Source organism: Carassius gibelio, chromosome B4 (genome assembly GCF_023724105.1).
Source record: "Carassius gibelio isolate Cgi1373 ecotype wild population from Czech Republic chromosome B4, carGib1.2-hapl.c, whole genome shotgun sequence".
Classification (NCBI taxonomy): domain Eukaryota; kingdom Metazoa; phylum Chordata; class Actinopteri; order Cypriniformes; family Cyprinidae; genus Carassius; species Carassius gibelio.
In genome coordinates, this window is record NC_068399.1 from 20,228,093 (window position 1) to 20,252,556 (window position 24,464).

Sequence of the window (24,464 nt, forward strand, 5' to 3'; positions counted from 1 at the left end):
ACATTATCGTTGTTGTTATTAGTAAATAAATTATTTTTAGTTATTATTTATTATTAAATAAAATTTAATATTAAAGAAATAAATAAATTAAGATTTAATTTACTGGGGCTGTCACACATTTCACCCCAGTTATTATACTATAAGTAAAAGTACTATTCTGGCTTTAGTGATGTATAGCTATAGGCTATGTTTGGCTTATGCATGTAACTTTGAAACAATTCTGAAACATAATTCGTGAAACAGTGCAATTGTAATTCAAACGCTGAAATTAACACATGTTGCAAATGTATAAAATTTACTCCATGAAAATCGGCAGAAAAGTAAAACAATTTGATACATAATTCATACTATACGATCATTCATGCAACAGCAATATCAAGTTATTTGATTTGGCAATATGTATTGTAATTTATAAATTGCGCAAAGTGTAGGCTACAATTTAAAACGCGTGACAACTAGCTAATAAAACAGTAACATTAAGCAATAAAACATTTATGAAATAATTAATGACATATTTTAACAGGTAATGTACTAATAGCATATATTAAGACATTTATTTGCCAACAAAGGTTGAAGTTTCTACATTTTGCAATTTGCTTCATGTGTGAAAATATACTCAGTTCGACCTTCAATGTATCTAGTTCTCTAAACATTTCCAGTGCCACTGTATTTTGCACACTACATTACCCACATATGCCCAAGCATCAACTGCGCATGCGCGGAAAAGTCAGTACTTGTCGCCCCCCCCTCCCCTCCCTATTTCAATGGTGGTTAGGAGGCACTACCGCTGTACATAGACGCTATAAGAAACAAGCCTTGGTGTTTTCGCATAAAAAAATCATACAGGAGCAGGAACAAACCACCCGGGAAATTATATTGTAACCTGTTTTGCTGGACCTGGAGCGTTAAGATAGATTATATTTGATGTGAATCTGCCTGCACAGATAGACGGTGAGTATCCCACCAAGGCCTCTCTTGTCCACCGCCTCCACATTCAGCTGCTTTCCTCTCTCACTTCACTTCTTTATAACATACCTCATCCCTCTTTATCTCTCAAACGTCTGTTTCTCGTGGAAATGCTGTGTTTTGTTTGTGTGTTTCATCAGTCTGACAGACTAACGTTAGTCGTACAGTTAGCGGAGTAAAATAGCCGCTAGCCGCACCGTTTGACCGGCTTTTAATAAAATACACGAATGTCAATCCTCGCCTCGCCAAACACTGACTTATTTTTTGTCATTCATACTCTTACACAGTACATAGGAAATGTACACTGATTTTAGTATGTATTTAGCATGTTGAATAACTTCCATATGTGCTAGCTTAGCAGGTTTACTCAAAGGCATTAACGTAACAAGGAAACACATTTCATTTCTGTAACTTACATATGTTACTTTGACAGAGGGAATTTCCTTGTTATTTGAGTAGGAAGTTGCTTTTTTTCTGAGCATAAATCATTTTAAAGGTATGACGTCTGATATTTCTGTTACATCGACATAGCTCCGTTGCTGCAGTTTATTTTATTATTTTTGTCCACACCCTTTATTATTGTGTGTGGCGCTTGTTTCAATAGGCAGCCCACTGTCAGGAGGTGCTTCCTACAGGTTTTCATGGGCCAAAAGCACCTGTCATCCTTTCCACAAGAAATGATATGAAGTCAGTGTCTCTCAGAAGAGGTTATTTTTGTGTTTGGCTGCAACATTATGTTTCTGTTGAGTGTGCACCATTAATACTGTTGTCAGCAGTGAGCCTTTTGAGCTTACCCTCTGCATTTTTGTCTTTCAGATGTGAGCATATTTTTAAAGGAATAAACAAGCCAGAAATGCGAACGTTATCCTCTTATTCCATACCCTTATTTCTTTCTTCATTGGATCACAAAATAAGATTTGACCAAGATAAATGGCTGAGACTGTCCATTTGGTTCCATTCAGTTTTGGGGGGAACTTTTTTTCTTAAACGCTTTACTTTGTTGCATGACAGCTAAGATTTAATTAAACTGAAGGTTATATTTATGCATTTTATTCTATATAAAGATCCTTGTAAAAGGGTAACGTGAGAGAGTTTTGCTTGTATTGTGCTTTGTGAGCGATAACAGGCGGTTTTTAAGTGGACTGTCTAGGCCCAGTTCCAGTGCACCGTCAGGCATTGTTTGTGCCAGACACAATGTTTGAGAGACAATTTTCTGGCAAGGGTCACCGGTGCTATATGATTCTGTTCTGAATGGACATCTGCCTTGGTGTTCAGTTGCATAGAAGTGGTACTCTGTTTTTATAGTTGGTTGAAAAAGTTCATTTGCACCTTTTACGTTCAGTCTGATCGGGTCAGCTACAATCCAGGCGGTACAGGAAAAAATCCTTTTAAATTCAGCTTTAATGCGATATTGATAGATCGGCTGTTTTGTGACTAAAGCTGTTTAGTTGTGTTCGATAACCATGCTTTTTTTTTTCTCGACTATTGGCTATTGCAGATATGTTTCGAAAATGGCTACCTTTTGTGTAACATTTATCATTTTTAGAGCCTTACTTCTGTCTGCCCAGAATAGCTTTTCTTTCATTCCTTGCCGATGCCTCTTCCATCTGTTCATGAAGAGCAGCCCACAAATGGACACTACTCCCACTCAGATAATAATTTCAGCTATGCTCTACCGTGACATCAGAATGATGCCAGCTGAGAAAACTGTCCATCTTTTTACTAATTGTCACCATACTGCATACATTTGTCAGAGCAAAAGGCAGCTTTTACAGCCTGTGACTATAAATTTAACATCATGATGTTTTGAATCCAGTCTCTTAATATGTAGCAGTGTGTTGTTGACACTTTTTTTGGGGGGGGTTTTGTATTAGGATGTTTAACTGAATTAGTGTAGTGTGACTTGACTTGATGTAACTGCACCATCCATCAATGCCCATTTAAAATGCACACCTTCCTTTCGACTTGCACATGAAGTTATCTGCCTGTTGCAGAAAAACTTTCAGAATGGTGCCAAAGATTTTTCTAAGACCACCTTTAAGCCTTAAGATTGTGATTTTAGTTTTAAGTTGCAGTTTTGTCATAAAGTGTTATGAAGTCCCTCAATTTTGTTTATAGATGACAGACTGTTCCTGAGATTTGTGCTGTTATTGTGGATTCAAATGTTGACTTTCCATTGAAGTTGTTGGCACATGTGTTTAGTGTGGTTATTGATGTTTTGTCATAAAATATTGCAGAAGCCTCCCATTTTTATTTCTAGATGGCACAATGTCCTTCAGATCTGTATTGTTTTTGTATTTGCAATGTTGGCTTTCTATTTAAGGTTATGTCGAAAGTTTTCTGAATCAAACATGCATGCTCAAAGTTATTAGTACTGCAAGTGACCTATCAGATATTAACTTTATTCAGTTTTTCTGCTTTAAATGGGTATGCCGTAGCATCTCAGTGAGGCGCGGAGAAACCAAAAGCACGATGAACCTGCGATTAGCAGTTTGAATGTTTTCTCAAGGATTTCAGTAATGCTTTGAAGAAAGGTCATTCCATATTGACCCCTGCACACAGGTTTGAGGTTTCATCCATTCATTGTTCATCTCCCATGGCACTCTGGGTTTATGTATACACAAAAACATATACCGTCACCAAAACTCACATTGCCAACATGTTTGTTACCGACTCTGCTCCAAAGTGATTCATGGGTGATTCTGTCTTTATTGCTCAATGTAAGCAAGCATACTGATTTCTGTTTAGTTTTATCCAGATTTGCATTTACATTGGAAGTGCATTGTGATAATCAGAGACGAGACCTTTTGCTCAGCATTTATGTCTTAATTTTAAAGGTCATCTTGTGACTTTTATTGCCCTGTTTCATTCCACATTACGCATCTTTCTTTCACAACATGTGCATGTGATATTAGATGCCAGAGGGTCTCAAACCCTACACAGCTTGAGTTTGTCATGGGGGTTTATAATCATTATGTTGGAATCAAATGTTTTTTTGTTTTTTACGAGAGTGATGGTTAAATGTTTGTTATGCCCCATCCCCAGCAACGGCCAGCGAAAAGCTTTCATTACCAAGAGCTGATATCCGCCTCCGCTGGGAAGGAATCCCATCCTCACCGACAGTGGGAATTCCTTCTCCATACAGTCCTGGCCCCGGGGCCAGCAAAAAAAAAACCTTCACACTCGGTTTCTAATTCCATATTGGCATGTTAAGGAGACTGTGCTTTGCAATTTCCCTGCCGCCCCCCTTACTAGCTGGGGTGAGACCTTGTCAGTCCGAGGAACTGCTGATTACCCTACATGTAGTGCAGACCGCCCCCTGCGTTCAATCAGCATTTCCCTTTTAAAGGGAGATTCAAGGGACTGACTCCTCCTGCTGCACACTGCCTGGCCAGGATGGGATATTTTTAGAGCACTCCTGGTGCTTCCGCTACTGACAGTGACCATAAGACCCCATGAAATGACAATTGGAGCTTTGTTGGCTTTTAGTCTGCATGCGCTAGCTATGAGACTGTATACATACAACACGGTTTGAAAGATTGGGTCAGTAAGAAAAAAATAAAGTATTATGCTCAACGAGGCTGCATTTAATTGATCAGAAATGCAGTAAAACAGAGTAGCTTTGTGAAATTATGGCAATTTTAAAATGTTTTCAGTTTAAATACATTTTAAAATGTAAATTATTAATGTAATGGCAAAGCAGAATACAATACACTTCAGTGTGACTTGATCTTTCAGAAAGACTTAAGCTTCTTTGATGAATAGAAAGTTCAAAAGAGCAGCATCTATTTAAAATATAAATCTTTTATAACATTATAATAGTCTTTACTGTAAGTTTGATCAATTCAATGTGCCCTTTGTGTACAAAAGTATATTAAAAAAAATTACTTGCTGCAATGTTTTGTGTATTTTGTACTCAGGGCTCAGCAATAAGGATGGCCAAAAAAACATTGTGCATATACTGTAGCTGAATTTTCCTGGGAAAACATACTAACAATTTTGATTTATTTTTGGCCAATCAAATGCCCTCTAGAATGTCCCTTCGCCTGCTTAACAGGAACTACAAATATGAGGCTAATATCATACAATCTGGTTGTTTCCCTCATAGTTTATAAGATATTTCTGGTTCTGCAATGTTTTTTACCAGTTGTTTAATGTGACAAAGATGAATCACTCCATGGAAGCTTCATATTTTGGTTCATTTGTTAATGCACACTAGGCTGTCCTGTGTTTGTTCCCATTTGGGAGCTTCGTTCAGACCATTGTTTGATAAATGAACCTCATGGGGAAGTGCCACCAGGGAGCGGAACTGTCTCGGCCAAAATGTTGTATTTGTGCTCACCCATGTTGTTTATTCAGATGGGTTTCAGTTCTACTGCAGAAGTCCTTAAATCCGAACATGACAACACATATGGACCAAAAGAAAACCGATTGCAACGAAGATTTAAATCAAAGGGGGGGTGAAATGCTCGTTTTCACTCAATATCCTGTTAATCTTGAGTACCTATAGAGTAGTACTGCATCATCATAACTCCAAAAAGTCTTTAGTTTTATTATATTCATAAGAGAAAGATAGTCTGTACCGATTTTTCCTGGAAAAACACGACCAGCTGGAGGCATGACGTGTGGGCGGAGCTAAAGAATCACGAGCGCCAGTAGGCTTTTGCGCTGAGAGCGTTTGTAAACTGTGACATTACCGTGAGGGAAAAACCATCATCCAAAACAAACCATGGCTAACAGTCAGATTCAGCTGTTTATTTATGATCCAGAATCAGATCCAGAGGCTGAAACTGAACAAGAGCAGCAGCAGCAACGACTCGCTCCGAGTGGGGCTCGAACCCGGGTCTCCACATAGGAGGCGGACGCACTAACAAGGAGGCAGAGATATTTTAAGCAGTTTTACTCACCGCCTGTGGTTCCAACACACGATCGTGACCCTTTTTCGTTGGGATTGCATCATCCTTAAGAAATAAACGATACGCAAATCCGTCGTCAAACTGGGCCTTGTTTGTAAAACAAGCATCTTCAAAATGCAAGGAACAAACAAAAACACTTGCACAACTCCGTTGATGCTCTGTAAAAATAAACTCCATCCACTGGTCCCTTAATGCTGTTTTTGGTAATCTGTGCAGGGTTGTCTTGCCCTGGCAACCAAAAACACACTTCTTTTGTGACTTTTCGCGATGCTCTCGCTCTAATCAATGAATCGCTCTGATCAGTGAAATGCCTGTGCTCAGCCTCGCTATACGGGAGCGCGCGCTCTTCCGGCAGAAGTGCCCTAGGAACCATATAAGGAAATTCCGCTCCATCTAACGTCACACAAAGCCATACTTGAAAAAACTCCTTCAAACGTACAACTTAATTTTTGAAACTTTGTCCATGTTTAGCATGGGAATCCAACTCTTTAACAGTGTAAAAAACTCAGTATGCATGAAATAGCATTTCACCCCCCCTTTAAGCTTGTATTAGCAGTTATCTTGCCCCCTTCTAAATTAAACTAATTAAACCCCAATATTATTTTTTTTATTTTTTTTTTTGTGTAGACATTATTTTTCAGAAGGCTTTTAAATGAAGATGCTAGCAGTCACATTCCTTCTCCATAACTCCACAGAGACCTCATATTGCTTTTCAACCAATGCATCCTACATTCAAAGTTGCAAACCTTGTCATGAGCCCACAAATCTGTGTTCCATATGAGGGTCCAAAACCTCATTTTCTGTAATTACTGAATTTGCACCTACGCATTTAGACAACCAGTTCACTGGATGATCCCTAGAGGACACGCATACTTGTTATTGAAACTGTTGCAATTGCTTGTGTGGGTGTTTGGGCCTGTCGATTCCAATTATACCTTCAATTCTTCTCTTGACTTGAGTTTTAAACTCCTCCCACACACACAAACACACTCTTAGTAGTAGCAGTCTCATTATTGGCTCTGTTGAAACCTCTAGTGTGCTTTGAGACCATTTGAGTGATATGAGCCTAATTCTGTCTTGCATCTGAAGATTAGGCACTGTTGGAAAGAAACAAGATTTTTGTAGATATTGGCTGCATTTCTAAAAAAAAATTGTGGCATTTAAAAAACAAATACATTATTATAACATTATTATATTTTATTACAATTATATAAGAAATGTTTAACTTATTAAAAACTGATATTCATATTAAAAATTATTTGTAAAAATAGCATTTTTAAAAATTTTAATGTATAAAATATAAAATAATATTTTTCCTTTCTCATCAGCTCTGCCTCTAAACTGTGAGAACAACCCGCTCTTTTCTCCGCGCCGTGCCATAGGATGTCCCGTAGCCCTGAGGTGAAGGAGGACCCCATGGAGTGCCCACTGTGCTTGGAACCACTGGAAATTGATGACGTCAACTTCTTCCCTTGCACCTGCGGCTATCAGATCTGCCGCTTCTGCTGGCATCGCATACGCACAGATGAGAACGGCCTCTGCCCAGCCTGCAGAAAGGTAACCAACGAGCCAGTACAGCACTCAAAAAACCAATTTGGTTAGAATCATTCTTGATTAGTTTTATTAAGCTATGCAAGTTATTAGGCCTGTAAACTAAAATCAGATCTAGTTTTACATGTTGCAATTTGGGCTTTACCACTTGATTGCATTTATACATTCTTAGCCCGAGAACCTTTGACACTCATTTATTTCTGAGAAACTGCTCTATTGGGGAGCTCCAGGAGATGAGTTTTAATGGCTAGAGCTTTCAGCATCTCAGGGAGCTTTGCTGGAATAATTCACGTTCCTCCTGTTGCCTCAGGGTCTGTGTTATTTTTATCATTGCTGTACAGCTGTGTGGAGGGAACAAGTGTAGCTCAACAGACCTCCAGTTCTTGTGTTCTTTTTCTAAATGCACCCAGACAACCACTTAAATCAGTCCATGTAGTGTCCACTGCAGCTCCTTAGTCCTAATTTGCAGCCAATGTCATACAATATTTTGCTCTTTATTCCAGTTGTTCGTCTCTGAGATGATCCCAGGCCATCCTTAATCAGTGTCATATTAAAACGTTTTTTTTTTTTTTTTATTGAAGGCCTTATATTCTTAAATGGAAGTTTGGGTGAATGCTTTGATTTGACGGCTCTTTATGTGAATTTTGGTATATTTGTGTTAAAAAATTGCTGTTTATTAAAATGCATCGATATATTGTATAAAAAAATTATTCACCTGGGAAAATGATTTCCATTGCTGTAAAATATTAAACAAAAAGTTTAAGTTGTTTATTTGAATATTTAATTAATTTTTTATTATTTGAATATTTCTACCATTTGATGCTGATATGGTCAAATTATTTTATTAATCAATTAGTGAACCACCCTCTTCAAAAATGATTGCATGTAACATTTAAGATCTTCTGTTTGGTTTAGCCCTATCCAGAAGACCCTGCGGTCTACAAACCTCTCTCTCAAGAGGAACTTCAGAGGATAAAGAATGAGAAGAAGCAGAAGCAGAATGAGCGGAAGCAGAAGATCACAGAGAACCGCAAGCATCTCTCCAGTGTGAGAGTCGTCCAGAGAAACCTGGTGTTTGTGGTGGGCCTTTCACAACGGCTCGCTGATCCCGAGGTGATTTAGCAAAACACACCGACCTCTGTGTAACTGATGTTCCTCTCACTCAAGATAAATGACTCCATCGCACTGAAGCTTGATATTCATCTTGGTGGTATTTGGTATAGAGCTCTCAAAATTCGCTCACACTTGGTTTCTGTGGTTTATAAAAGTTCCACTGCAAGCAAGATATGAAAAAGTACAAATTTTTCTTTCCCGTTAAGGTCTTATACATTTTTTATTTGTTAAGAAATGATGGTTTAGGTAAGGAGCATGTGTCCCAGCTGCTAAAACATTCCTGATCAGGTGAAAAGAACATTAAAGTACTTAAAGTAAAGTAAAGTTCATATCCTTTTGTGACTCACAGGATTTATAATCTAAATTCTAATCAAGTAGTTACTAGTAGTAGACCCGTATAGGTATCATACTTTCATTTAAAGTTAGTAAACAACTCAACCATCAAGCTTTTTGTAATTAACACTACATTTTACATTGAGATCCAAAAGAAATAATTTAAAAAGAAATCAATTAAAAATAATAATTTGAACTAAATAAACAGTTTTACACTTTTTGATTTTTGCAATCCTGTTATAGTATTTTGTTCAGTATAAAGAAATTGTGAATGTGTGCACTGGTAATCATATTAACGACAATTCATTGACAATTCATTTACAATTTTAGTGAATGACGTATAAATGCATATTTTCTGAATGCTGACAGTATATTAAGAAGCATTGTAGCCTTGCTATTAATTGATAGAACTGTTAAAACGGTAAACTAAGTAAGACAAAGAAAAGGAGCTCCTGTGCTCTCAGTCCTGCTCATGACACTTATTGATTTATAAGTGATATTTATAACTGATAAGTGAAAAAGGTGCTATATTGCTCAACTCCTTGTAGTTACTGGTGTCAATGTAAAAATCTGCATTGTGGAATCTCACAGTCTATCATCCTATGGCCATCTTGGCCATCCTGTTTTTCAGATATGAAAAAGCATACTTTTTGATGCTACTATTCTCCATTATTATGATATCTCTTTTGGCATATTGTACAGGATCACTTCCATCTGGCTGCATGAAACTCCTTGAAGATGTGTAGATTTGATTTTGTGCCACATATCATTAAATGGAAAAAAGAGACCATAAATGGTTTCCTGGGAAATGAAAGCTACCTGCCCACCAGCTGCACTTAGCCTGCATAACCAGCCCACGAAAACAGCTTTCAATCTCTTCTCGCTCCCTTCTCTCTGACGCTCTTTCTCTCCCTCTATTTGCCACCACAGCTGACGTCATGTACTCTGAATAGATATCAGCAGAGAACAAATTATTCAGTGTGAAAAACCAAGAGAGTGAGAACATGTCTTCTAAATTCAAGAGCGTTCGAATGAGATAAGGAGCACGAAGCTTTAAAAACATCAAATTAACCTTGTGACAATGTTTTCATGCGAACCGCCTTCTTTTATACCGATCATCCCTTCACTTTTCAGTCTCTGTGCCTTCATTTATTTCACACTGAGGCTGTGAAAAAGAACAAAAAACTGAAAGCGAGTGAGGCCGCTACACTCGAACAAAGACTGCAAAGAAACATCCGGGCTGCTTTCACAGTTCATGAGTGACCAGAATCTCAAAAGCGCCATGCCGTTGAGGCGAAGCCCTCCGCCAATGAACTGTCAGTCACCCGCCAGAGACCTACTTGTGTGCCACACTTTGTTTTCACTGTGGATTTGGCTGAACATTGTGGACATCCTGTTGATAGTGTTTAGGTCATCGTTTCTCAATACAGTACGTCATTCACGCAAATTTATCCTCAAAAGCTTGGTGTAAAATGGTCTATTTATGTAAGGTTTTATGAGTAGGAACGATCTTTGGTGGAGTTTAAATTGTGGAATGATATTTGCCACAATGCTGATGGGGTATATTTAGTTCCTAACCTAGGTTTCATATGCCTTTCTCAAATAATAAATGATGATTGAGTCATATCCTTCCAATGAATCATGATAATAAGGTGTGTGCTCTCTCCCTGTGTGACTCGACTAAACAAACTGCATTTGCATGTGCCGTTGATGATCTGCGACTAGCAATCAGGTTTTTTTAAATATATTATTGATGTCGGATTGCAGGTCTTAAAAAGGCCGGAGTACTTCGGGAAATTTGGGAAGATCCATAAGGTGGTCATCAATAACAGCACTTCTTATGCTGGCTCGCAGGTGAGCAGCTAGCCTGGTGTCGGCTCAATTGATTCAAACAAGCTAATATTTAGCATACAGGTCCTGCCATTTGTACTGATTCGCTCATTCTGATTTGGTCATCTAATATGTTTTGATATTTGTCCCCAGGGTCCTAGCGCCAGTGCTTACGTCACTTACATTCGATCAGAAGATGCCCTCAGAGCCATACAGTGTGTTAACAATGTTGTAGTAGATGGAAGAACACTTAAGGTAATGAAAACTTGGGACAAAAACAGTCTGATATTATATGAGAGATTAGTTACTTGCAGTGTGCATGATCTAAATATGCCTTTCTCATGCAGGCTTCTCTAGGTACAACAAAATACTGCAGTTATTTTCTAAAAAGCATGCAGTGCCCCAAACCAGACTGTATGTATCTTCACGAGCTGGGAGACGAAGCTGCTAGTTTCACAAAAGAAGAAATGCAGGTAACGTTGCAGTTTGTAACTGATTTACTGAGATTGACAGTCTTGCATCTGAGCTCATAACATTTGACACTGCAGGCAGGGAAACATCAGGAGTATGAACAGAAACTCTTACAGGACCTCTACAAAACAAATCCCAACTTCCTGCAGAGCTCGACGGGGGAGAAGACAAAGGGCAAATCAGGCACATCACAGAGGTTTGTGCTGAATCATACCTTTCACACCAGCTCCAATTAAAAACCTGTTTATATATTTTCATATTTTTGATGACTATTATTCAGTGTTGTACAGAAAACTATAGTTATGAATAGTGAAGTTATAATTAAAATTAATTTGATTATGCTTTGTTCATTTATACTTTCATTAACTTACATGTCAATAATGAATATGCAAACATTGTTGGTCTGTTCCTCCTTTACTTTTAATGCTTCTATCATATTTAAAGTTTCATTTCATATTCCCCAGTTCCAACAGTAACAACAAAGATGCTTGGCCTTCGATACAAACCACAGGAAAGATGCCCAATGGGCTTCCAGAACACCAAGAGACCCCGTCCCTAGATGGCAGCTCCGACTCTGAAAACATGACTTCAGACGGTCCGGACACAGAGCTCGGCCTTGGCTCCATCACTGGCCTGCCTCTCTTCACATCAAACTGTGACTCTGGCAGGTAACCAGCCTGTGTACTTCTGCCTAGTGCCATATTCTCATAGCCGTTTTTTCTTTGCCACATTATTTGAAAAAATGTTTTCTGAAGTACTTAAGGGCACCGACGGTTCAGGGTATTGTTGGATGGTAACTATATAAACTAAATTCTCTAGAAGCACAAAATGCACTAAAGTAACTTTTATTTTATTGACTTTACAATTCTTTTCTTGTGACAATTAAGGACATTTTCTTCCAAACAGTAGCTTAATGCTGTCAATTTCGTTTTAATGAAAACCTTTCACTTTTTTCTAAATGAGCTTAATGCAGTTTAATTTGTGTTATACAGTATATTTATATAGTACATAAATTAATTGATTCAAGTTTGTCTTATTTTCCCTGAAGCCCAAATAACAAACCTTCAGATTGCATCGGTATAAGTAACGGAGAAACATCACAGCAAGTAAGTTCAGGATCACACTGCTGATCATTATTTACTTTTCTGAATGGAAAGCTGTACACTTATCTAAATCACTTTTCTTTAAATAGAACAGGTAATGTTTTAACACGAGATAAACACACACGTCCTGCCTCTCTTACTAAATCCTCCAGATTTCTGGCAATGACTCTCCATCGCCGCCTCCAGGCCTGTCCAAGCCGTCTCTAGTGGTGCCTGTCTGTGTAGCAGGGCTGACAGTACGGTCACCTTTTGAGGGAGCAGCAGCCGAGTCACAATCGCTCTTTTCAGACAACAGCAACTTCCGACACCCCAATCCCATCCCCAGCGGCCTGTCCGGCTTTTCCAGTTCCCTTCACAGCAACTCCGATTGGCCCACTGCCCCAGAACCACAGAGTCTCTTCACGTCAGGTACCTGGACACATTTAGACTTTGCATCTCAAGGGCCAAATATTATTTGCACCACATTACATGTATAAAATGTACAATTCTGCTTCTTCCTTCTGACAGATACCATACCAGTGTCGTCCTCTACGGACTGGCAAGCGGCCTTCGGTTTCGGTTCTTCGGCCAAGCAACAGGATGACGACCTCGGCTTTGACCCATTTGACGTCACCCGTAAGGCACTGGCTGACCTTATAGAGAAAGAGCTCTCAGTGCAAGACAAAGCCTCCTTACCCATGACCGGCACAAAATCAGTGCCAGTCTTCCCCCACGGGCCTTTACTCAGCCCGCTCCACAGCGCCCCTTCAATGAAAGGCCCACTTCAGCCCCTCACGTCCTCAAACTTCGCCCCAAACTCTAGCTTGCCCTCACGGGGCTTCTCCCAGCACCCACACCGCACGGTCTACAACTCCTTCAGCTTTCCTGGGCAGACGCAGACCTCTCGCCACAGTTGGATGGGCATGCACATGCGCAATAACCTCCAGCACTTGAATCACACTGGAGCCCCTTCTTCTGCTGCACAGCACAGCAGCTTTTTGGACTTGAACTTGGCACCACAACAGCAACATCATCACAATACGGGGTTCGGAGGTATGCATATGACAGGTAAGTGCAAACCTATCCATCTCAAAGTTCAGAAATGTTGGTTTTAATTTCCCACTCGCTTTGTCATGTCATAAAAAGCGGACACTCAAGTACTATAGAAACCTATTAGCTGAATTCCCACACATTGTTTTTAGATAATTCTAATCACTTCTGGCATATTTTATGCCGACAGGGTGGACATTTTAAACTTTTTGGCAAAGCAAGTAAGCAAAGTTTGTCAATTTGAAAGTCACCAACTTACTCACATCAGCTGTTAAAATTCCCGCCACTGAAGAGACAAAACATCTGTTGTCCTGATGTCACTAAAGGGGATGGCCTTTTATTAAAGGCGTGGACAACCATTCAAGGGACATGGACAAACCTTTTTTATTAAATTATAATATCATTTTTATTACCAAATGACTATTACACTCAAATAGAGTAATCTCTTATTTAACAAAATATTAATAGAACAATTTTATTTTTCATTTTATGTTTTGACAATATTCTACTATCATTCAAATTTAATGAGCACTGCATAAGTCATAGCAAAATAACATGCATCCTCTTACACAACACAAAACAATTTAAATAATCTAGAGAATGTATCCAAGTAATGCTTTTATGAAAAACTTAGCCTAATAAAACACACCCTTTCATAGTAATTTTTCTAAGTTATTAAGTTTCATTGTCATCTTTGTTATGAGTTATGTACAAGATGCCAAAAGCTACCCTACAGTGATATTGATGTGTGTGTATATATGTATGCATGTATGCTTATGTGTGTGTATGTGTATATGTATGTGTGTGTGTGTGTGTGTATATAAACATTAGGAATAAATTGCTTAAATTTTCATCTCATTAAAAAAAAAATTAATCAAAATATAAATGTCAATATATTTTTAATTATTAATAAAAAGTGAATACAAATATTTTTCCAACGGAATTACATGTAATTTAAAACTTATGTGTTTGCATTGTGGGTAACTGTCATTGCAAACTCCGTCACTGGAGGGCAGTGTGGTGCTGTTTTGATAGCATGCAGAAATGTACGTCATCAGAGCTCCATCATAGAAGATTCTGGTGATTGCCGAGGGCTCTCTCATGGAATGAAACCTCATGATTTGAAGTATAGCAGTGAGACCGCTGTCACATTTAGTGCTGATACAAATTGTACAGCATATAATCATCATCCCCTGAGGACATCTTCGTGACAGAACTGCAATTTTGCGTAATGCATGATGGGCCAGCCCACTTTTTTTTTTCTTACCTTTAGCATTTTATGTTTCTGTTATGTGGTGGATCTCCAAGTGTGGGTGTCCACCTCAGGGGGAAAAAAAGCATTTATTTAAAGTCAGTCTAGCATAATTAATTCAGTTTGACTTGAAAAGACAGATGTTTTCCTGACCTGAACTCTGAGCCTAAACTTAAACAAAGATTAACGTTTTCAAAGATTCCTCTTTGTGCTCTGGGTGTGAGAAAAGCCCGTAGCCTATCTCCCAAGAAAATATCAAATATACTGTCTGGCATTATCCATCTGAAGAGAAAGTACTCAGACGGGGAAGAGGCTACAGTTTGACATTTCACTTAGGCCCTTACCTGAACTCAACACTGGAGACTCGAGCTGAAAAACAATCCAGATATCAAATATCATAAAACAGCCGCAGTTTAGTTTGATAGCATGACAACTTAGACAAATAAAAGTTTGTACTGAGATGCTTTCAGAAATTTTATAAAAGCAGCTGAGTTGCTGTCAAGCAACTGAAAAAAAAAAAATCTATTTAAGTTCTTTAGCATCAGTTAGTTACTCCCCAAGCACGTCCTGAATTGAGCTTTCAGAAATTCAGTTAATTTAAATAGAAAGTGTTTCCTTGCGGTCTAGCTTTAGGGCTTTTTATGTGAAACAATCTAATCTGCTGACACTGCTGTGGAAATGTAGCATTTGCTAACAGGCTGTTTGTTTCTCAGTGTGCCTCCTTTTTGTATTTCAGTTTAAAAATAAGGGGATGAAAATTGGAAGTGACCTGAGGGCTCATTAGTCATAGAAACCGTGAATAACTGGCATGACTTATTTATTTTAATACTACTGGCTCCATTTCCGGCTCTGTTGTGCTATTCAGGGTGTTTTATATATTTGTTTGGTTAATCCTCGGCTCTCCGTGAGAGGAATGGTCTTCCCTGTGTGCAATGGTGTCCTCCAGAGGATGCAGCTGCCCAGGACCTGGGACGGGGACGTTGCATTATTTACAAAGAATAGTCGAGAAACCAAAAATAGACATGCAGTCTCATAACTTGATAGATAGGTTGTTTTGAGTGAGAGATTCTATATTACTAATTCTATATTGAAAATGTAGAATTAGATGTAATTGAGCATTACCTGAATTAAGCAAATGAAGTATATAAGCAGATTGGTTGACTTTTTTTCTTTTTTTTTTTGCTTGTTCTTTGCTCATTTTGTATTTCTTTATTTAATTATTATTGTTTTCTTAATTTGTGTTCATGAAATCAGTGTAATAATTCACTCAGTCAGTTACTGAGTCACTCATTTTTATTTGCTATAAATTGATGCAAAAATAACTGAAATAATATGTACTGGTAATAAATTTTTTATCTTCCAAGTTAACGTGATTATCAGCAAATATCAGCATGGCCTGATTTTTGTCATGACACCGCATTTGACCAAAATTTTAATTGAGCAAAAATACAGTAAAAAATGTTTTAATAAAAATATATCAAGAATATAAATATATTAACTAATTAATAAAAATATAACAAAATAATACAAATTATGTATTATATGTACAATAATGAAAGAAAAAATTAATTACTAGAAAAAATGACTAACCCCAAACTTTTGAACAGTGGTGTATATAAAAGATTCTGAATTGAACTGATATACAAAAATAGCTGTAATGTGATGTATACATTGCAGTGGTTACTTGTTCATTTAATGTTTTATTAACACCACAGTCTAACTGGCATATCGTTCATCACAAAACTGAAAGCTGAATGATGCAGATCTACTTTACACCCTCTACAGCCCTGCAGGACATATTTAGTTTCTTCACTCTGCTGATGAGATTCTGAGTTTAGCTTTTGTCCCATCCGTATAAATAAAACATGACAACACTTGTTTATCTGCGTATGCTAATGCAAACATGGGTGACTGTGTTAATGCCTGCCACACTCGGCTAGACGAGCACTTTCTAATCAGAATAAAGAACTGTGGAGAGGTTTAAAAAGAACACCTCATTCACGTTATTCAACACCACATTCATCTTCTCCCCTCCTTCAGAGGGGTTTTATTGAAGCCCAGTCCCCCTCAAGTGTTGATATTGAGTGTCTAGATTCTCATATTGGCTCGTTCTCACACTTGACTTGTTTTTCTGCACAGGTTTTGATGGTATTGACTGCAAAACCAATTCTGCATATCCCAAGTGAACGTGTCACTTCCTCTGTGTTTGAGGTCTGATCGCTGTTAGAAAAGGAAACGGTCACTGGGAAAACATCTACTGTAATATAATGAAATATGGTAGAATTGTATATTCATATGCTGGTTTACTCAAAGCATCATCAATTGAGAAACATGTATTTTGCCTCGAGATGATGTATTTAGTTCATTTCCCAACAGGGGCTATCTGACCTCTGCTAACCAGCCAAACTTTGACCCCTTAGTTGAGATCCATTATGTCTGGTTTTAACTGATTAATGGAGTAATAAACACATCGCTGACTTTGCAGCATCCATAGTTTCGACCCTTGCCCATGCTCAGGAGAAACTCCTGTCAAATGGTGTCAGAGGGGAGCTCCGTCTGCTCCTTAAATTCCCACGTTGCCAAATAATTAAATTACAAGCATGACCTGTGTGACAGTATCAGTGCGTCTGGTGTCTTGGCCGGATGCTCCTTTATTGTCTGAAGACCTTTTAACAGCAGGCTGTCCCAGTAGACTGCCATCTTGCTGGTGGTAGTACACATGCATTACCTTAGTACAGTTACAGTGTGGGACAGTAGACTGTAAAATTATTGTTAGACTGTAATATTAAAAACATTTGTGTAACATTTTAATGCTTTTATGTATAATGCATCATAAAGGATTGTTAAAGAGTATAATGAATTATAATTATTCATAATGTGTATTATAATACCGAATTTAAAATGCATAGTGTAACAATGAATTTATATGTGTTATATTGTATTAAATGTGGTTGTTAAGGTGCGTTACAAGGCATAATGAATGCATTACAACAACTTTTATAATGCATTATACAAAAAAGTGTTAAGTGTTGCCAAAATTTCATACATTTCTACATTTATTTTTTTACTTTTGTCTACGTTTTTTTTTTTTTTTTTTTTTTTTTGATATAGGTGTTTGGTCTAGTCTTCTGGAATTTTATTTTCTGATAATTCATTTTATAAAAAAAAATAAATAATAATTCACACAAATGATGTAATATAATTAGACCATATTCAAATAGAAAAGTACCATCTTTATTCAAAATGTTTATTGCAAGAAATGTAATTTAATTAAATTCTTAACTAAAGAAACAGGAAAAAAAGTGTAATTTAATTCAAGTGCTCTACTTAATTAATTTTCATTCATTTTTTATGAATACTCCAATACGGTGAAAAGAAATGCTTATTTTTTTTTAAGTTACCTAACTGTAATTGTATTGCCAACTGAATTTTTAACCGATGAAAAGGACAATTTATAGATTTGTGAAAATTCATCCAACTTCCCAACCTCTCTGCTTTATTCTAATGAGGTCATAATCACAGATTATTTATAAATTTAAGTTTGTCTATATTGGACAGCATTCTGGAATGCTTGGTTCTGATAAGTTAATTGTATATTATTTTATGATGACTGCAAATATTGATCGCTGTATCAGGTAATCAGTTTCCTTTATTGCTGTGCTAGTCTCACTTCTGTCATAGTACTCTGCAGTCCATTTCTTCTCACACAAATTAATTTGTACTCTAATACAACAGTTAGTATTAAATCTATCAGCCAACTTAATTTTTTATTTTTTTCAACCCCACCACTATCCCTGTGTTTCCACCTCTTTACACAAGTCCAGGCTTTGAGGGAAGCTGATGTTGGAGGAATGTGCCCAGAGAAGTTTGCTTAGTCTTAAGTCAAGCTCAGAGGCTAAAGACTTGTTTTTTTCCCTGCCAGGGTTGTTATCTCGTTCACTCCATTCCCCTGTCTTTGCAATTCTTTTTTTGTTTGTCCCTCTCTCTCTTTCTCTCCATTCCCTCCTTCATCATCTTTGCTGCCTGGTTTCTCCCTCCCTGTGGGCAGAAGCAAACCTTAGGAGAATACTGGCCTGATTAGAGAAGAAAATGTTTATTTTGGCCTGAGTCCAGCCAAAAGAAGCTCTGCATTATTAAAGCTGCACGTCTCTCCTCCAGTGTGACATAGAAAAAATATAAATGAGAAACTAATTGAATAATAACGGGCCTTTAAAAAGCTTTATAATGATTGTTTCTCCATTAGTAAGGGCAAGTAGACTCAGAAGGGAGGCAGAGATCACCTGTTGTTTTTGCTGAATCCAGTATAAATCATCATTACTGTAGCTGCTATTAATCTGCAGTCCGGCTTTGATCAATGCTGTTTCTTGACGTGATATCCTGAATGAAAATTCAATTTTTAGGGAATTCAATTAAATTGTGTTTTTGTTAGGTCTGTCAATCAATCTTCAGCCATTATATGGCAAATAATAAATCAAATCACATCACTTGATTTTATTGCATCACATTGCATCATTTTCACCATTAAAACCGTATCCGACTAAAAAGTTGTCCTACTTTTCTGTTGCACTTTGTTCAACTGCTTGTAAATGTTTGTTGGGTTTTGTCACAGATATACAGCTAATCATACCAAATTTACACTCAAAATTGGTTGAAAACAGTAAAATGTTGAAACTGATCATTGCTTTCTCTCTCTCTCTCTCTCCACCCCCATTGTCTTTTTCTGTGTATTTGTGCACACGGGTGTTTGGATACCCTACCATCACCTTCCCAAACAGAAAACGGCACCTCAGTAGAAAGTCTAAATGTGAAGGAATGGCAAGATGGGCTCAGAGCACTTTTACCCAACATCAACATCAACTTTGGTGGACTGCCCAACTCCTCATCTTCATCTTCATCCTCCTCCTCCTCATCCAACCACACAGGCGGCCTCTCACACAGCCTTAGCTGGGACGGCACACCCAGCTTGATGGACCCTGCCATCATCACAGGTAGAGCCTGAATTACCTTGTTAAAAAATGAATTATTTCCCTTTTTCTCCTGTTTTTCTCATTGGACCCACTTTATATTAAGTGTCTATACTATATGTCCTTGCATCTAAATGAATCAGTTGATATGATGTATGTATTGTGCACATACATGGTTTTTACATTGTAAAATACATTCATGTAGTTATATATGTAACTAATGTCTGTAGTTAAATCTATATAATTAGTCAACCTTACCTCAACCCTTTAAACCTAACCAAACCACTAGACCTATCCCTAATGTTAACCGTATACCACCCCAATAACTGTAAATGTTTTTTTTGCAATACAACATAAACACAATAATTACATTGTACCTGACATTTAAGTACACAACTAAAAACCTAATAAAGTAGGACTATAAATGATCTATATTATGTACATAAAAATACAAAAATATAAAATGTGAACATTTATTACATTTTATAGTACATTAATATTTAAGTAAATGTTAATATTAACTTTTATTAATATTGAATAATTTTTTCGATCTTTTTGGTTTTGTGAGAAAAAAATAGAAAAACATGTTTGGTTCTGATGGGCTACAATTCACAAAACGCATCTGTGAAACAAATTTACCTGACCTTAGGAAAAACCAAGCCTGTTCAAATTGTGCCTTTGGGAGCTAAAATGAATAATGCATTTAGGCTTTTTAAACATTTATTCTGTAACCTTTTCTCTAAAAATGTCAGCGATGTAAAGCCATTTTAAGGGCCAGAGAAGAGGGCACACATTTCAGATCAATTTGATCTCCTGCACATTCAGACAGTCAAAAGCATCCATGTGGACTAAATCAATTATCACGCAAGAATACGTCAACAATCAGTATACAAAGTTGTTCAATATGCAGTGAACATTTACTGCATTCTTATTGTTAGTTACATTTTTATCCACTGTTTGATAGAGAATTGTGCAGCTATTTTTGTAATCAATACTTCAAGCAAAGTTTAGCCATTTTTCTCCCCAGGGTTGAAGGGAAATAGCAATGTCTTATCTGTTGCTCCCTAAGGTTGAGGTTGCAATCTGTATGGATGTCACGGATATTGTCTGGGTGCTCTCAGCAGCTGCCTGCAGCATCCATCATCCACAGGGGGTTTGGAATTAATAGCTTGCAGCAGGCCAGCATGTTTTAAGTGGTGAGAAAGCACCCAAAAAAGCTCAGTTTCCTTATGTAATTAATCCCATTATTGCATTGGGTCAATTATTTACGAATGTTCTCAATAATGTTGCTTATACAAGAAAAATTGGATTCCTACCTGGCATCAGGATTGGTGGATTTGTTAACTACGCAAACTGTTGCTCGGTCAGTACAGTATGCTGTTATGTTTAAAATGATTTAATTCCATCTGTTGATGGATTTTTCATAACTTTGAAACTGTGTGAATCATTTGATTCTCCTTTTATGTGGTTCATACCTATAATGACTTAATATACTTCTATGATAATCACGTCTTTCATTTCTGACATATTAATAAAAAAAAAAAAATTCCCTCCTTGGCTGAACATAATGTTAGGGTCTCCATATACTGTATCATAATGAAGGATAAAAAAATCTTCATTAAAAGAAAACAATCTTAATATAAGCAGGGAAGTAGTTTTATGTAAATTTTGTTAAAATTTCACAGAAAATTATATTATGGAGATGACGGTTAAGCTTAAGGCTGCGGTAGGTAACTTTTGACGCTCTAGCGGTTAAACAGAACTGCTTGCGTCTTGCGGAAGAACATTGTAGTTGGAACTACTTCTCTCTGTTTATGTCTATGAAGAATCACAAAGGTACTGGGTTACTCCGCCGCGGTACCCCCGAAGCAATCTAAAGTAGTCCAAATATAAACACTTATTATAGGTGCACCCTAGTGATTCAGGACAAGCTAAAAACACTGTTTGGAAAATGGATTCATGGTGTACTCGCTTATTATATACATTTTTCTACATTTTGAACACAAACAAAGTTACGGACCGCAGCTATGATTGGTTGTTTCTAGGACCACTGGGAGGAGCCAGAGGAGCTTGATTTTTTTTTTTTTTTTTTTTTTTTTTTTTTTTTAAAGATTATCTGTCTCATATTCTACTGTCAGGACATAATGACAGGTTTAACAAATATGTAAAAAATCTATTTTTACAGAAGTTACCTACTGCAGCTTTAAGTCTCCAAATATTAGATAATTTGAACTTTTTATAAATAACATGGCAAGGTTAGTCCATATTGTGAAATGTTATGCATTGTCTCCCTAAAAACATATATAGTTTAATCATCATTCATAAATATTTAAATGTGCACACATTTCACACAAATTATTTTCTAATTAAAATTTAATTAGAATTTTTTTTTAAAGCCATATGGATCCACCATTAATAATATTAATAAAAGAAAATAATAATAACTTGGCAAATTATTTTTTTTTAAGTAAAGCATACCTATATTTTACATATTAATGTTTTTATTATTATTATTATTATTAAATCAAAGTTTTCCTATCACTTTTAGGTATCCCAGCAACCTCAGGCAACAGTCTGGACTCTCTGCAAGATGACAATCCTCCCCACTGGCTCAAATCCTTGCAGGCGCTCACAGAGATGGATGTCCCTACTGGCTCCACAGTGCCCCCTCAGCCCCCACACAGTGGCCCCTTCGGAGCCCAGTTCCCCCACAGAGCCGGCTGGACCCCTTATCCAACCACGGCTAACCCCGCCACCCAGTTCCACTCACCTCCCCCAGGCTTCCAGACTGCCTTCAGAGCCTCAGCCCCGGCCTCCACAGATCTGCTACAGAGTGCCGGAATGGACCGACATTAGGAACTGTGAAATCCTATTCCCTTTATTCGAAGAACAGGTGACAAACATGGAAGACAAATCAGTACAAAGCTATTAACAAAATAACAAGATTATGTATTGTTTTTTCTCTTCATCTTATGCTCATTTTTATCCCGGATTTGTGTTCCTCTTGGTTTAGTCCTTTTTTTTTTTTTTTTTCTTGTTGCCCAAGTGCTCTGTTCTAGCTTTCCCAATTCAAACGGTTGCATAAATAAGCCAGTTTTTGCAAAAAACAGGTATGAGGCCTAAACAAGCTCCCTAGTAAAAACGTAATGTTAATGTCACTGCATAATTTTTGGGATGCTACATACCAGTACACATCATCGATTATATGCGTTCCTGAAATTCCATTGGAACCGAATGGAAATAATCAAATGAAAAGTGTCTTGATTTAGAAACAAGGGTCTGCCTTTAAAGCTAAACCAAAAAGAACAGCACCTGTTCATCCATCTGCACAACAGAGGAGCTACTTCATGTGAGAGTCCTTAAAGCCGTGCAGCTAAGCAATCAAGTAGATGTCCAAAATCAACATAGGCCTTCAGTTTTTGTGTTTGATCAAAAGGGTACTTGGCTTCCATTATGACGGATCAAAGGCATAATGATGGCGAAGCAAAAAGCACTTTTACCCAGGATCTTTGGCCTTCAACTTTGTTCTACCTTTCTGTGCGCTTGATTAAAGGGAGATGCATTTTTAGGGGTCAAAAACGTGGTACCCATTCTCGACGTGGCATTTAGCTGTAGATGGATGCAGGCCTTTGCCTTTGACCCTTCCGCCAGATTGTCTGGTTGGTCCGGGGGTCTTCTACTTTCGATTACAACATCGCGGTTAACCTCTGTATCAGAGGGCGCCATGTTGTGAAATTAAGAGGAATCGAGAGCTGGGTACCACTTAACCCCTTTCAAGCACAGGGCTTGTGTAGCACAAGGGATGCCACCATGTGGCGTCTCTCATAGCTGCCTCAGCGTACGTGGCCTAATCAGTGTTTACACTATGACCATGCTCCCTGAAGAAACTTGAAGATGTGCAAGGTGTACAGAGTTTTAGGAACTAGGTCTAGAGTTGGAGTGCAGTGATGTGTGAATGCATGACATGAAACTTGCAATTGGTGGGAGCGTGAAGAAACCGATTCCAGCGAGGGAAATTCACTAGGATGGGATCATAATGTGTGTGTCTGTAGCAGTTACTTTGCACTTTTTTTTTTCTTTCCATAAGGGAAAGCTGGGATAGCTGCGCTACTGGGCAACTAATGTTTTGGCAATACACAGGGGGCTCGTCCGGGATGGTTAACTCTGTTCGTCACTTCTGCTCGCCCCCTTCTCAGTTTTCTTGTAACAGTCTTAATCCTGTATCAGCTGTGTATGTTCCTGCCGACAGTTCAGTATTCAAAAGGAATGAATAATTAAATCTCGACGACGACGTAATCAGTACTGTTTAACTTGGGTTTTACACAGTGCTAAAATGTAAGAAATATCAAGAGCTGAAGGAAACTGTACTTCTCTAAAGGTCTGGAGAAAAATAAAAAATAAATCTAAATCTTAAATAAAAGACGAAATTTCATGGAGTCAAAGTGATCTTTTTGGGTTTTTTGTCTCTACACCTTTAACTTTCTTTCAGCACCTCGAGACGTGATGAAAGGCGGTGATGGGCTCATGTTCGCACGTTCTTGCTCAGCGCTTGGACACGTCCTACTCATTTGCGTCAGCACTCGTCGACAATTGCTTCTTTGAGAGATCAGTTCTGGAGTAGTGTTGCTTTCATTAACAAAAATTAAGACTAAATATAATGAGACGAGACGCAAAGTAAATGCTGGTCATGTGACGATGACTATAATTAAATGTATAATGCAATATTGTTGATAATTAAAAACAAGACTAAATGTGGTTTACAAAATAAAAATGTCTATGCTATGCTAAAATGTCTCTTCATTTTCGTTGACCAAAACGAGACAAAAAAATGTTATAATGTTATTTTCGCCTTGTTCCACTGACTGTGAGCGCACCTTCCCAAACGGACAAGGCTTTTATGCTTGTCGTGATCACATTTTACTATTCTTTGAAACAA

General features: G+C 37.6%; 1 protein-coding gene across 1 annotated transcript; it reads left to right on the forward strand.

The window, feature by feature from the left end:
* Positions 1 to 742: 742 nt before the first annotated feature.
* LOC127956620 (CCR4-NOT transcription complex subunit 4) lies at positions 743 to 23,964 on the forward strand. Its single transcript, XM_052554685.1, has 13 exons — positions 743 to 951; positions 7,211 to 7,439; positions 8,349 to 8,546; positions 10,647 to 10,733; positions 10,863 to 10,964; positions 11,057 to 11,182; positions 11,258 to 11,376; positions 11,645 to 11,848; positions 12,229 to 12,286; positions 12,436 to 12,691; positions 12,791 to 13,330; positions 19,340 to 19,552; positions 22,077 to 23,964. The coding sequence occupies exons 2-13, from the start codon at positions 7,266 to 7,268 to the stop codon at positions 22,382 to 22,384; spliced, it is 2,385 nt and encodes a 794-aa protein (XP_052410645.1). The 5' UTR covers positions 743 to 951; positions 7,211 to 7,265; the 3' UTR covers positions 22,385 to 23,964.
* Positions 23,965 to 24,464: the final 500 nt, after the last annotated feature.